General features: G+C 43.0%; 1 protein-coding gene across 5 annotated transcripts in view; it reads left to right on the forward strand.

Annotated features, from left to right (window-relative positions):
• Nucleotides 1–12626, forward strand: part of DOCK5 (dedicator of cytokinesis 5) — a 234970-nt gene that overhangs the window by 169575 nt on the left and 52769 nt on the right. For 4 of the 5 annotated variants that reach the window (XM_015144994.3, XM_028852472.2, XM_001107224.5 and 1 more), the window contains exons 27-28: nucleotides 3869–3964; nucleotides 8575–8673. In XM_015144994.3, coding sequence (XP_015000480.3) covers nucleotides 3869–3964; nucleotides 8575–8673 — 195 coding nt within the window. The remainder of the gene's footprint in view (nucleotides 1–3868; nucleotides 3965–8574; nucleotides 8674–12626) is intronic. The other variant, XM_077943276.1, reaches the window with a different exon arrangement.

Here is a 12626-nt window from a genome sequence, read left to right on the forward strand (position 1 = left end):
TCTCTTCCACTTCTGACCCTATTTTTTAATACGTAACATCTCTACCAACCTTCTCACCACCCAGAAAGACTCTTTGGAAATGACTTGAATGTATTTAAATCCTGCGCAAGGATATTTAAATTAGCTTTTTATTTTGGTCTTCCCAATATTATGTTCCCTGTAATGAGCAGAGACAGTCAAAATTATCGATCATGGAGCTCTGGTAAAGTAGTAAGTTCAATCATTTTTGTCCATCATGGTGGTACTTTTTTTTCCTCCATATACATTTTGAAATATGTGCACTAGCTCAATATCTCTTCCCTTGTCCTCTCATCTCCTTAGTTAATTTAAAGCTCTAATTACTGACATTAGTTCTTCCTGCCTTTTGTTTTATTTTTTAAAACATTGCAGGATTCCCTCCTCTCCCTACAGCTCTGTTTTGGAATTGTCCTCTTTCTTTCAAGTCCAGCTGCAGGAAGCGCCTCTGTGAAGTTGTCTCTGGTGTGGTCCTGCCAAATTCTACTCATTGTTTCCATGCTCTCCTTGAGTTTCTTTTGAGGATTTTATCACTTTGTACACTGAGTTATGAATGCAGCTCACAAATCCTTGGGAAGCTGCTCTTATGCTCCAGGCACTGGGATCGGCTAGGACTATGGCAGTGAACTAGAGAAGCAAGCACCGTACCCCGAGGAGCCCACCTTCTAGGGGATCCTTGTGTTATACTTATTTAAATGTATGTCCTGGCCGGGTGCAGTGGCTCATGCCTGTAATCCCAGCACTTTGGGAGGCCGAGACGGGTGGATCACAAGATCAGGAGTTCGAGACCAGCCTGACCAACATGGTAAAACCCCATCTCTACTAAAAATACAAAAATTAGCTGGGCTTGGTGGTGCACACCTGTAACCCCAGCTACTCAGGAGGCTGAGGCAGGAGAATTGCTTGAACCCAGGAGACAGAGGTTGCAGTGAGCCAAGATCGCGCCACTGCCCTCCAGCCTGGGCAACAGAGTGAGACTCAGTCTCAAAAAAAAAAAAAAAAATTTATGTGCCACTCACCCCCACCTCCACAATAGAAATCTCTAAAGGCTCAGAGGAGCCTTATTCATTTCATACCTCCCCACAGGGCACAGCATGTGACCTGCACAACTATTTAGGGCCACACTAAGGAAATGCTATGTAAATGGAGTGAAAGCAGCATCTCCTGGAGAGGCTGATTTTATGAATCACTTTCATTCAGGGAAATGGGAAACAAGTAAATGACTAATAAAAAGTGAAGGAGGGAGAGAAGAAGGAAGGGACAGAGGGAAGCAGAGAGGGAGGGTGGACCTGAAATACTTGATACTGTAATGAAAATACATATAGCCATACCATAATTAAGAAATCAAAAAACAATAGATGTTGGCATGGGTGTGGTGAAAAGGGAACGCTGTTACACTGCTGTAACAGTTGTAAATTAGTACAACAACTATGAAAAACAGTATAGAGATTCCTTAAAGAGCTAAGAGTAGAACTGCCATTCAATCCAGCAATCCCACTCCTGGGCATCTACCCAAAGGAAAGTAAGTCATTATATGAAAAAGACACATGCATGTGCATGTTTATAGCAGCACAATTTGCAATAGCAAAGATATGAAACCCACCTAAGTGCCCATTGACCAATGAGTGGATAAAGTGTGGTATGTATGCATCATGGAATACTACTCACTCATAAAAAGGAACAAAATAACGTCTTTTGCAATAACTTAGGTGGAGATGGAGGCCATTATTCTAAGTGAAGTAACTCAACAATGGAAAATCAAATATTACATGTTCTCACTTACAAGAGGGAGCTAAGCTATGAGACTGCAAAGGCTTAAGAGTGATACAGTGCAGCCGGGCGCAGAGGCTTACGCCTGTAATCCCAGCACTTTGGGAGGCCGAGGCGGGCGAATCACGAGGTCAGGAGATAGAGACTATCCTGACTAACACGGTGAAACCCCGTCTCTACTAAAAATACAAAAAATTAGCCAGGCGTGGTGGTGGGAGCCTGTAGTCCCAGCTACTCACGAGGCTGAGGCAGGAGAATGGCATGAACCCAGGTGGCGGAGCTTGCAGTGAGCTGAGATTGCGCCACTGCACTCCAGCCTGGGTGACAGAGCGAGACTCCATCTCAAAAAAAAAAAAAAAAGAATGATACAATGGACTTGGTGAACTTTCTGGGGAAAAGCTAGGAGGTGAGTGAGGGATAAAAGACTACGCATTGGGTACAGTGTACACTGCTTGGGTGATGGGTGCACGAAAATCTCGGAATCACCAATAAAGAACTCATCCATGTAACCAGAAACCACTTGTACCCCAAAGACTATTGAAATTAAAAAAATTCCTGTAGCCATCCTGATCTGGCTTCTATGTGAAATCTAACAAAGTTAGACTCGTAGAAGCAGAAAGTAGAACATTCTTTACCAGGGGCTGCAGAGCATTAGGGGGCAGGATGGGGAGATGTTGGTCAAAGGGTAGAAAGTGTCAGTTATAGGATGAGCAAGTTCTGGGAATCTAATGTATGGCAGGGGTGGCAATGGATGTGTTAATTTGACCATGGAAACCATTACATGATTACGTGTATCAAATCTTCATGTTGTACATGCTGGATAAGTACTGTTTTTGCCAGTTAAATTTGTAAAAATTAATAAAAATGTTAAGCAAAATATATATATAGAGAGAGAGAGAGAGAGCGAGCAATGATTTAGTTATTTGAAGCATTAAGCAGGAGTTTCAAAATATCTATCATAAAGCAAGGACAGATAGAGGCTATGAAAAGTCAAGTTGCATATGGGTAAGTCAGAGCCAAATGAGTGTAATATCTAGCTACAAAAAAGGGAAAGAAGGTAAAAGAAGGAATACACATTTATTCAGCACACTTGATGACTACATCAGCCCTACTAATTCCTATAAGAAAACTGTTACTATCTCCCTTTTGCAGCTATGAAAACTGCAAGCTCAGCAAAGTTGAATAATTGCTCAAAGTCACACATGACAGAGTCAGAATACAAAATCATCCTTGCATTAGTCTGCTCAGTCAGCCTTCCATAACGAAATACCACAGACTGCGTGGCTTAAACAACAGACATTTATTTTCTCACAGTTCTGGATACTGAGTGTCTGAGATCAGGGTGCCAGCATGGTTCAGTTTTGGTGAGGTCTTTCTTCCCGGCTTGCAGACAGCTGCCTTCTTGCTGTGTGCTTACACGGTGAAGAGAGAGATCGATATCTGTGATATCTCATTTACTAAAAGCATGTTCATCCCATCAGTCCAGGTCCCCACCCTCATGACCTCATCTAACCTTCATTACAACTCAAGAGCCCCATCTCCTGATACCATCACGATGGGGGTTAGGGCTTCACATATGAGTTTGGAGGAGACACAAACATTTACTCCATCACAATTCCCTTGACTTGGATTTCTTATTTTTTTTTCCTACGACACAGAAGGTGATAAGTGCTTTGTATTTTTGCCTTTAATGTCCCACACATGTGCCTAATTGACCTGGGCAATTCTAATCTGCTCAACCTCAGAACAGAATACATCATGCTAATGGGGGTCCCCCAAAACTATTTGTTGAGTCAGTGGCCACAGTGAGCTCTCAGTGAACCTGAGCGATCTGAGTTAGTAGGAAGGCACTCGTCCCTGCACACCCACATTCATCTTTTAAATGTTACGACTGATCATTTTCAATTATTTTCTTCATAAAGTTTTGTACTATTCTGAGACCATTTTCCACTTTTGGACAAGAGATTACTTTGTAGGGAAGAGCCAGAAAGAGATTTAAAGACAAAACTCATCTATCTGAAGTTCCCTTAAGAAAAGCGAAACTGAGTCAGAAGGAATGGAATCAAATCCTGTATTCCCACAGGGCGCTACTGCAATGCACATTCAGCTTATAATGGAACGGCTGCTGAGAAGGATCAACCGGACAGTGATTGGGATGAGCCGGCAGTCTCCCCACATCGTGAGTATCTCTTTGGTGGATCCCACGGCTGCTGCTGCTTCTCTATCCCCACGGCCTATCAGGAAGCCTTCGGGGCCAGTGGCTTGAGGCTGTTCTTCACATGGGCCTCTCACATCATGGGTTATTGGTTATAACCTTGAGCAGATCTTTATTCTGACATGGATTTTCTATTGAGAGAAAATAATCCAGCCTAGGCAATATAGTGAGACCCCATCTCTACAAAAAATTTAAAAAATTAGCTGGGCGTGGTGGTGGTGTGTGCCTGTGCCTGTGGATCAGGTACCATACTGGCACCCTGATCTCAGGAGGCTAAGGTGGGAGGATCACTTGAACGTGGGATGTCGAGGCTGCAGTAAGCTACGATTGTGTCACTGCACTCCAGCCTGGACAACAGAGCAATAGCCTGCCTTGAAAAGGAAGAAAGAAAGAAAGAAAATGATCCAGTATGAACCACCCAGCCCCCTTGATTCAAGGAACAAAACCAGACATTTTAAAGAACCTGTGGTTAGCATGCTTGTGGAAAGGCCAGTGTTGCTCTGGCCTCTTGCTTTCTGTGTACTCTATCTAAATAGACGCCAGGTAACAACTATGATAGAGACCAGGGGTAGCTGTGGAAAGACTCATTGGTGTCGTCATTAAAGTGAAACGTCTTTTACTTGCTGTATTAAAAGCTACGGTTAGATTTTAATTAGAGGACATAGGACAAGAATTATTCCAAATTCCTGTCAGATTTAAAAAATTCATTTATTTCACAAATAGGTATGAAAAACTGCCGTAAAACAGGCACTGCTCTGGACACTGAAGATGTACCCATGAACACAACAGAAAAATCACTGCCTTTGAGGAGCTGACACCAACAATAATGACAGCAGTTATAGCAAAATAAACTATGTAGTGTTAGGAGACAACAGGTGCTATAGAGGAAAAAATAATAGCAGGTTAAGGGAAGTGAGGGTGGGGGAGTCACAGCTTTAAATAAGATGATTAGGAATTGAATACCTTTTGTTGAAATTAATTACCTTTTGTTTTTCTAAATAGAGACAGGTTCTCACTCTGTCACCAGGGTGAAGTATAGTGGCACCTTCACAGCTCACTGCAGCCTCAATCTCCTGAGTCTAAGCAAGCCTCCTGCCTCATCCTCCTAAGCAGCTGGGACTATAGGCACATGCCGCCATGCCTGGCTAACTTTTAGTTTTTTTGTAGAGGTCGTTCACTGCAACCTCCACCTCCCAGGTTCAAGTGATTGTCCTACTTCAGCCTCCCAAGTAGCTGGGGTTACAAGTGTGTGCCCTGACACCCAGCTAATTTTTGTATTTTTAGTAGAGACAAGGTTTTGCCATGTTGGCCGGACTAGTCTTGAACACCTGACCTCAAATGATCCACCCACCTTAGCATCCTAAAGTGCTGGGATTACAGGTATGAGCCACTGCACCCAGCCTCTAACCTGTTTTAAAATAAATGATATTTAATGCCTGTTCTTTAACAACAGAAGCTATTTAGAGATTATAAATGAGAAAGTCTGTTTAATTTAGTCACAAAAATATCAGAGTAAGAATAAGTACTAGTTACAAATAAATAGCCAAATAGAAATAATAACGAGGCCTGGCATGGTGGCTCATGCCTCTAATCCCAGCACTTTGGGAGACTGAGGTGGGCAGATCACGAGGTCAGGAGATCAAGACCACCCTGGCCAATGTGGTGAAACCCCATCTCTACTAAAATACAAAAAAAAAAAAAAAAAAAAAAATTAGCTAGTTGTGGTGATGCATGTCTGTAGTCCCAACTACTTGGGAGGCTGAGGCAGGGGGAATCACTTGAACCCGGGAGGCGGAGATTGTAGTGAGCTGAGATCGCGCCACTGCGCTCCAGCCTGGTGACAGAGCAACACTCCGTCTCATAAAAAAAAAAAATAAAAATAAACGTAATAATGGAGAGCTCGCCTGTCAGACTTAGAGGATACATATCAGCAGAACAGAACCATGATAAGTGAAAAGGAGATTTTGGATCGTATGAATATTTTGTTACCTTTCAAAAGAGAAAATGAAGGTTTTTAGTAAACATTGTTTAGAACATTAGTTAACAATTTGGGGCTGGGTGTGGTGGCTCATGCCTGTGATCCCAGCACTTCAGGAGGCTGAAGCTAGCAGATCACTTGAGTCCAGGAGTTGGAGACCAGCCTGAGAAACAGTGCAAGAGCCTGTCTCAAAAAAAAATACACAAAAATTAGCCAGGCATGGTGACATGCGCCTGTAATCCCAACTACTCAGGAGGCTGAGATGTGAGGATTGCTTGAGCCCCAGGGAAGTCGAGGCTACAGTCAGCCATGATCGCCACTGCACTGTAGCCTGAGTGACAGAATGAGACCCCGTCTCAAACAAAGAAAAAGAAAATTAGTTAATTTGGAAAAAATTTGTTCAACTTCGTACTATACCCACAAAATAAATGTCAGATAGAATGAAGTATTCAATTTTAAAAAATTACATTATAAAGCACTAGAATAAAATAATAGGTAACTGATTTGAGGAGGAACAGGATTCATGGATTTTTATAGTTAAAATACAAGAAAAAATCGATTTTACTAGGTAAAATTTTAAATTCCTATATATGAAGATATGTGTGTGTGTGTGTGTGTGTGTGTGTGTGTGTGTGTGTGTGTGTATGCAAATTAAAAGTTAAGCCCCAAACTTTAAAAATTTTTGTAACATAGGTGACAGGTGGCTAATAATATACAAAAGCTATTATAAGCCACGAAGCATGTTTTAATAGAAAAATGAGTAAAGAATGGGTACAAACAACAACATGAGAAAGCTAAATGGCCAAAAAGTTCATGGACAGACAGTTTAATTTAGAGAAAAGGAAATGAAAATGCGAAGTAAGATTAAGTAAACCTCTAATACCCAGAATAGGCAAGGTCTTGGAGAAACAAATTGTGTTAGACACCGTTGGGAAAACAAGCTATATGATAATTTGGCAATATATATATCAAAGGCCTTAGTACAATAAATTTACACTGCTTTGTAATTGAAAAAATTAAACCTTTGTTTTGTTTTGTTTTGTTTTTTTGACACAGGCTCTGGCTGTCACCCAGGCTGGAGTGCAGTGGTGCAATCTCGGCTCACTGCATCTCTGCCTCCCAAGTTCAAGCAATTTTCCTGCCTCTGCTTCCCAAGTAGCTGGGATTATAGGTGCCTGCCGCCATGCCCGGCTGATTTTTGTATTTTTAGTAGAGATGGGGTTTCACCATGTTGGCCAGTCTGATCTCAAACTCCTGACCTCAAGTGATCTGCCTGCCTTGGCCTCCCAAAGTGCTGGGATTACAGGTGTGAACCATGCCACCAGGCCTGAAATATAAACTTTTTAAAACAAAAGAAACAGTCTAAGGAATGCATTCAGTAAGAGATAGACACAGACAGTCTTTCGTTGTTCTGCTTGGGGAAACTTTCTCTCTGTTTTAGAAACAGCTGTATGTTCATCTCTCCTGTGCTAAATTCCTTTGTGTTATTTTCATAACTGCATGAATACAGGAGGTTAGCACCCTGAATCTTTACTCCCTGTCTATAAAACTAAGTCTATAATTCACATTTTTTTGGTCTAGGGGTAGCACCTTGAATATGTACTTCCCGAACTCACAAATGGAAGCAATGTTAATTAATCATCTAGTTACTAATTTTTTATCTTCAAGTCAGGGTCACAATTCGTGTGGGTAGTATATTGGAACAACTGGCTGATGGGCTCTGGAGTTGGAGAAGTGGTATCAGGTGGTATTAGTCCGTTCTCATGCTGCTAATAGAAACATACCTGAGACTGGGTAGTTGATAAATCTGAGTAGTTTATCAAGGGAAGAGGTTTAATTGACTAACAGTTCAGCATGGCTGGGGAGACCTCAGGAAACTTACAATCATGGCGGAAGAGGAAGCAAACGTATCCTTCTTCACAAGGCAGCAGCCAGAAATGCCAAGCAAAAGGGGGAAAACCCTCTTGTAAAACCATCAGATCTCGTGAGAACTCACTATTACGAGACTAGCATGAGTGTAACTGTTCCCACCATTAAATTACCTCCCACAACACATGGGGATAATGGGAACTACAATTCAAGATGAGATTTGGGTGGGGACACAGCCAAACCATATCACAGGTATTCTAGCAGGGAGTTTTCATCATCATCCCTTGCCCTCCTTTCCTCCATGCTCGGTGTTGCCACCGCTTTTCCTGCTAGCCTTCCTCCCCATTAAGATTTGTTTAACTAATCTAAGTATTTCGGACATTTCTCCATGGAATTCTATGCTACAGCTCTGTCTCAACAAGAAACCCAAAGCCCCACAAGTTTTTACATCTTCACTGGTAATCTCATTGAGGTGTCCCGTCTATAGGATTCCACACTTCATAGCTATTAATGGGAGTCCTTCACTCATACCTGGAAGGAGGTAGTTTGAAGCAGAAACTGCAAAGCACGTGGCCTTTGGACCTGTAGAATGCAGCGTGTTTCCAGTGTGGTGGGTTACCTGCATGGCTCGTTGGGTGGAAAAAGCCAAGTTCATGGGGCTCACATCGTGTTTTTGTCAGTTGGTGGTCTAAGGAGTCTTGGATTTGTGCTTTCCTTTTCCTTCCAGGGGAGTTTTGTGGCTTGCATGATTGCCATCCTGCAGCAAATGGACGACAGCCACTATAGCCACTACATCAGCACTTTCAAAACCAGACAAGACATCATTGTAAGTTGCCTTTACTGGTCCTGGTAACCTGAAGACTTCTTATATTTGGTTTAAAAAAGTGGCTGAAGCTGCACATCAGGAGTCCAGGCTTCTCTTCCCACCCACCTCCAGTGCTGTGTGGCTGTCCACAGTGGTTACAGAAAGGAGAGAGCTAATTCCTACTTTCTCTCTTTGATAGGATTTGAAAAAGAGTACAACACATATACCAAGAGGTTATCGCACACCTTAATCTTTCTTGGATTTAGAGAGAGTCCTTATTTAGCAATATTTGAGAGATGTTTTTTGCTCTGAAAACAGGATTTCATATGTGGTACAGTAACTACTCATGTCATGGCAAGGATTTTAGAAGGCAGGGGTGTGCAAAGTCTCCTAAGACGTGGTTGATACCATCATTTTGGAGAGGGCAACAAAAAGAGGTAATCCCTGCCCTTTACAACCTGTCCATGGCCTTTTAGGAACCTGGCTGCACAGCAGGAAGTGAGCAGCGGGCCAGTGAGCATTTAACTCCTGAGCTCCTGTCAGATCAGCAGAGGCATTAGATTCTCATAGGAGCTGAATCCTGTTGTGAACTGCACATGCGAGGAATCTGGGATGCCCGCTCCTTATGTGAATCTCACCAGTGCCTGATGATCTGAGGTGGAACAGTTTCATCCCAAAACCATTCCTGCCCCCATTCATGGGAAAATTGTCTTTCCTGAAACCTGGTGCCAAAAAGGTTGGGGACTCCTGCTTTACAGCATTTGTAAGTTATCTTCAGATGAAAATATTTTGTTCTCTATTCTTTTAAGCAGGAAAATTGTTCTTATAGTTGCTATGAAGCACTCACCTAAGAGGCTGAGTTAGGCCTCTGGCTGTGGCTTCACTGTACCTTCCCTTCAGGGGATTGTTAGTGGCCTTTCAGATGTCCATGAAGGTGTTGTTAGACTTTGCAGAGCAGTGGACAGGATGTGCCGCTGGATTAGCACACTGGTGTCATGTTGACACTAGTCTTTGGATACTTTCCCATCATCTGTGCATATTCCAGTCTCTTTGTTCTAGATTTTCCACTTTCTGCGTCTGTCATGCTGAGTAGGAGGCCATTGCCCCCATGGATTCCCAGCTCCTTCCTTGCCCATTACCCACCCTTCTGCCATGCCCACTACCCACCTTTCTGCCATGCCCACATGATGGACAAACATACAAGGAATTGGAGGGAAAGTGCTGTTTGTTATTATTCGTTGGCCCAATGGTGGACTCTCAAATCCATGTTAGACCACATGGCTTGAGCTGAAGGTCTCCATGAGCCTCTGCTTGGGCCACATCGTGGCAGGCAGCATGGCATAGGAACCATAGCAATACGTAGATGTGCCTGTGGAGACCAGGCACAAGAGGACCAGGATGAGAGGAGAGGAGGGGAGGGGGAAGGCCAAAGGTAGACATGTGTCCTCTACAGGCAGGTGGCATAGCACCTGCTTTAGCACTGGCTTTAGAACACCCAGCTCTGAGTTTGAATTCTGACCATTCCACTTCCTTGTATGCAATTTGGGGCAAGCTGTTGAACCTCACTGAGCTTCAGTTTCCTCATCTGCAAGATAGTACCCACCTTGAGGGTTAATTAAGTGTTGCTTGGCTCCATGTGTGGGAAATACCCAGCTTCATGCAGGTTGGCATGTAGCTAATGCCTATGAGGACTAGCTGTTTGTGACAATCATCGTATTATTATTGCTATATAAAGTTAAATTAACAATAAAAATTTTAGGGATTTTTGTTGCAAATTTCCTTTAGAAAGCAGGCGGAATAGGGAAGTTTTAAAATCAAACCCTGACAATTTGGCTCCTTTGTTAAGTAAGAAAAAAAGGGGCATACCTCCTGTTTACCAGCATGATGGTGAGCTCCTCCAGCTATATTATGTAATTAAAAGAGGATCATTATCCCCACAAGGGAACTAAGGCCTGGAGAAATGAGGGAACTTGCCTGAATGTAGTCCCCAGGGGCCAAGTTATGGTGCACAGCTAGGCCTTTGCTTCCCAGTGGCCTTTCAGTCCCTCACGCTGCCTTCTGAGTGAACCGCATGAAGGCCCTTGGGAAGTGGTGGATAAAACCAGGCTTTGGGATTCCTTGTGAGTTTCCTTTATCATGCTATCTCATTAATTTAGATTTCCAGGAGTTAAATGGAAAGTCTGTATCTGAAGCAAATAACAAGTATCTAAATTGAATCCTTGCTTCACAAACCATGAATTCTTATGGATATAAAAGAAAAGTTAACAGAATGGCTAATAAATTGGTGGAAGTGCTTAAAATATATTATGAGGCCAGATGTGGTGACTCATGCCTGTAGTCTCAGCACTTTGGGAGGCCGAGGCAGGTGGATCACTGGCTGGAAGTCAGGAGTTCGAGACCAGCCTGGCCCACGTGGTAAAACCCCATCTCTACTAAAAATAAAATAAAATAAATTAGCCAAGGGTGGTGGCAGACACCTGTAATCTCAGCTATTGGGGTGACTGAGGCAGCAGAATCGCTTGAAACCATGAGGTGGAGGTTGCAGTGAGTTGAGATTGTGCCACTGCACTCCAGCCCAGGCGACAAAGCAAGACTCCATCTCAAAATAAATAAGTAAATAAATATATGATGAAACGAATTTGAATTCATTAACTACGTCTAGGATTTCAGAATTGAGGGTGGGTACGTCTAACTCGCCATAAAACCAGGGGAAAATCCACAGTTGCACACACACACTTGCTGGCCAGAGAGAGTCATGCCCCATGCCGTTCAGCATCCAAAGTATAGGAAGTTACCCAGCTTGACCAGCGTCTCAGAAAAACATGGTTAGCAATAGGACCTGGACCTCCTCCTGCCTCTCACATACTGTGTTCTTACTACTGCACAACAGACAAGTGTCCAGGCGGGACTGTGTAGGTTAGTGCCAGAGAAACTGGACAGGACTTTCAGGAATCACAGTGGAAAAGGTCTAAATTTAGCTAACTAATAAAAATGCCTTCAAAACATTTTAGCTTTGATTTCAACTCTGATTGTTCTATTTTTGAATTAGTTTTTGCTCACAGCCCCCTTTGGAGCAGAAGAGCTCTGTATGCTTAAGTGATTAGTTATTAGTCATCACCAGCCACTGCTATGGTCCCTTTTCAAGGACCGTTTAGGACCCTTCTTCCAGGCTGCACATGATAACGTCCCTGGCACAGGAAGAATCGTGATTCTGCGTGTGTATCACTGTGTCCTGTTCTGACCATAATAAAGGAGAATTGAACTGAACTCTATTGAAAGTATCCATTTCCCCACAATTGTTGGTGAATTATGTTTAAGTGCATGAGACACATTCTGACAACCTGTGGTAGCGGAGGACAAAAGAGATAAGGATTACAAACTTGGGGTCCAAAGCCCCAAGTTCTCACCCAACTCTTCTCCTTCCCATTTTCTTTTTTTCTTTTTCTTTTTTTTTTTTTTTTTTTTGAGACGGAGTCTCACTCTCCTATGCAGGCTGGAGTGCAATGGCACAATCTCAGCTCACTGCAACCTCTGCCTCCCTGGTTCAAGCAGTACTCCTGCCTCAGCCTCCCAAGTAGCTGGCACTACAGGCATACGCCACCAAGCCCGGCAAATTTTTGTATTTTTAGTAGAGATGGGATTTCGCCAAGTTGGCCAGGCTGGTCTCAAACTCCTGACCTCATGATCTGCCCACCTCAGCCTCCCAAAGTGCTGAGATTACAGGTGTAAGCCACCACACCCGACCCTCCTTCCTACTTTCAGTGCGCTTAAGCGAGTCCTTTAGTTTTTCTCAGTCTCAGTTGTACCATTTGTAAAATGTGGATGATTCTTTTTGTCCTCATCTTCCTTATAGGGTCCTACAATATAAAAATCAAATCACATCATAGCTAGCTGCAAGAATGCTTTGTTATTCCTAAAACCATTGAAAGATGGGCTGTTACTGTGGCACTAGGAACATCCTGTTCTGAGGTTGT

This window comes from Macaca mulatta, chromosome 8 (genome assembly GCF_049350105.2).
Source record: "Macaca mulatta isolate MMU2019108-1 chromosome 8, T2T-MMU8v2.0, whole genome shotgun sequence".
NCBI lineage: Eukaryota > Metazoa > Chordata > Mammalia > Primates > Cercopithecidae > Macaca > Macaca mulatta.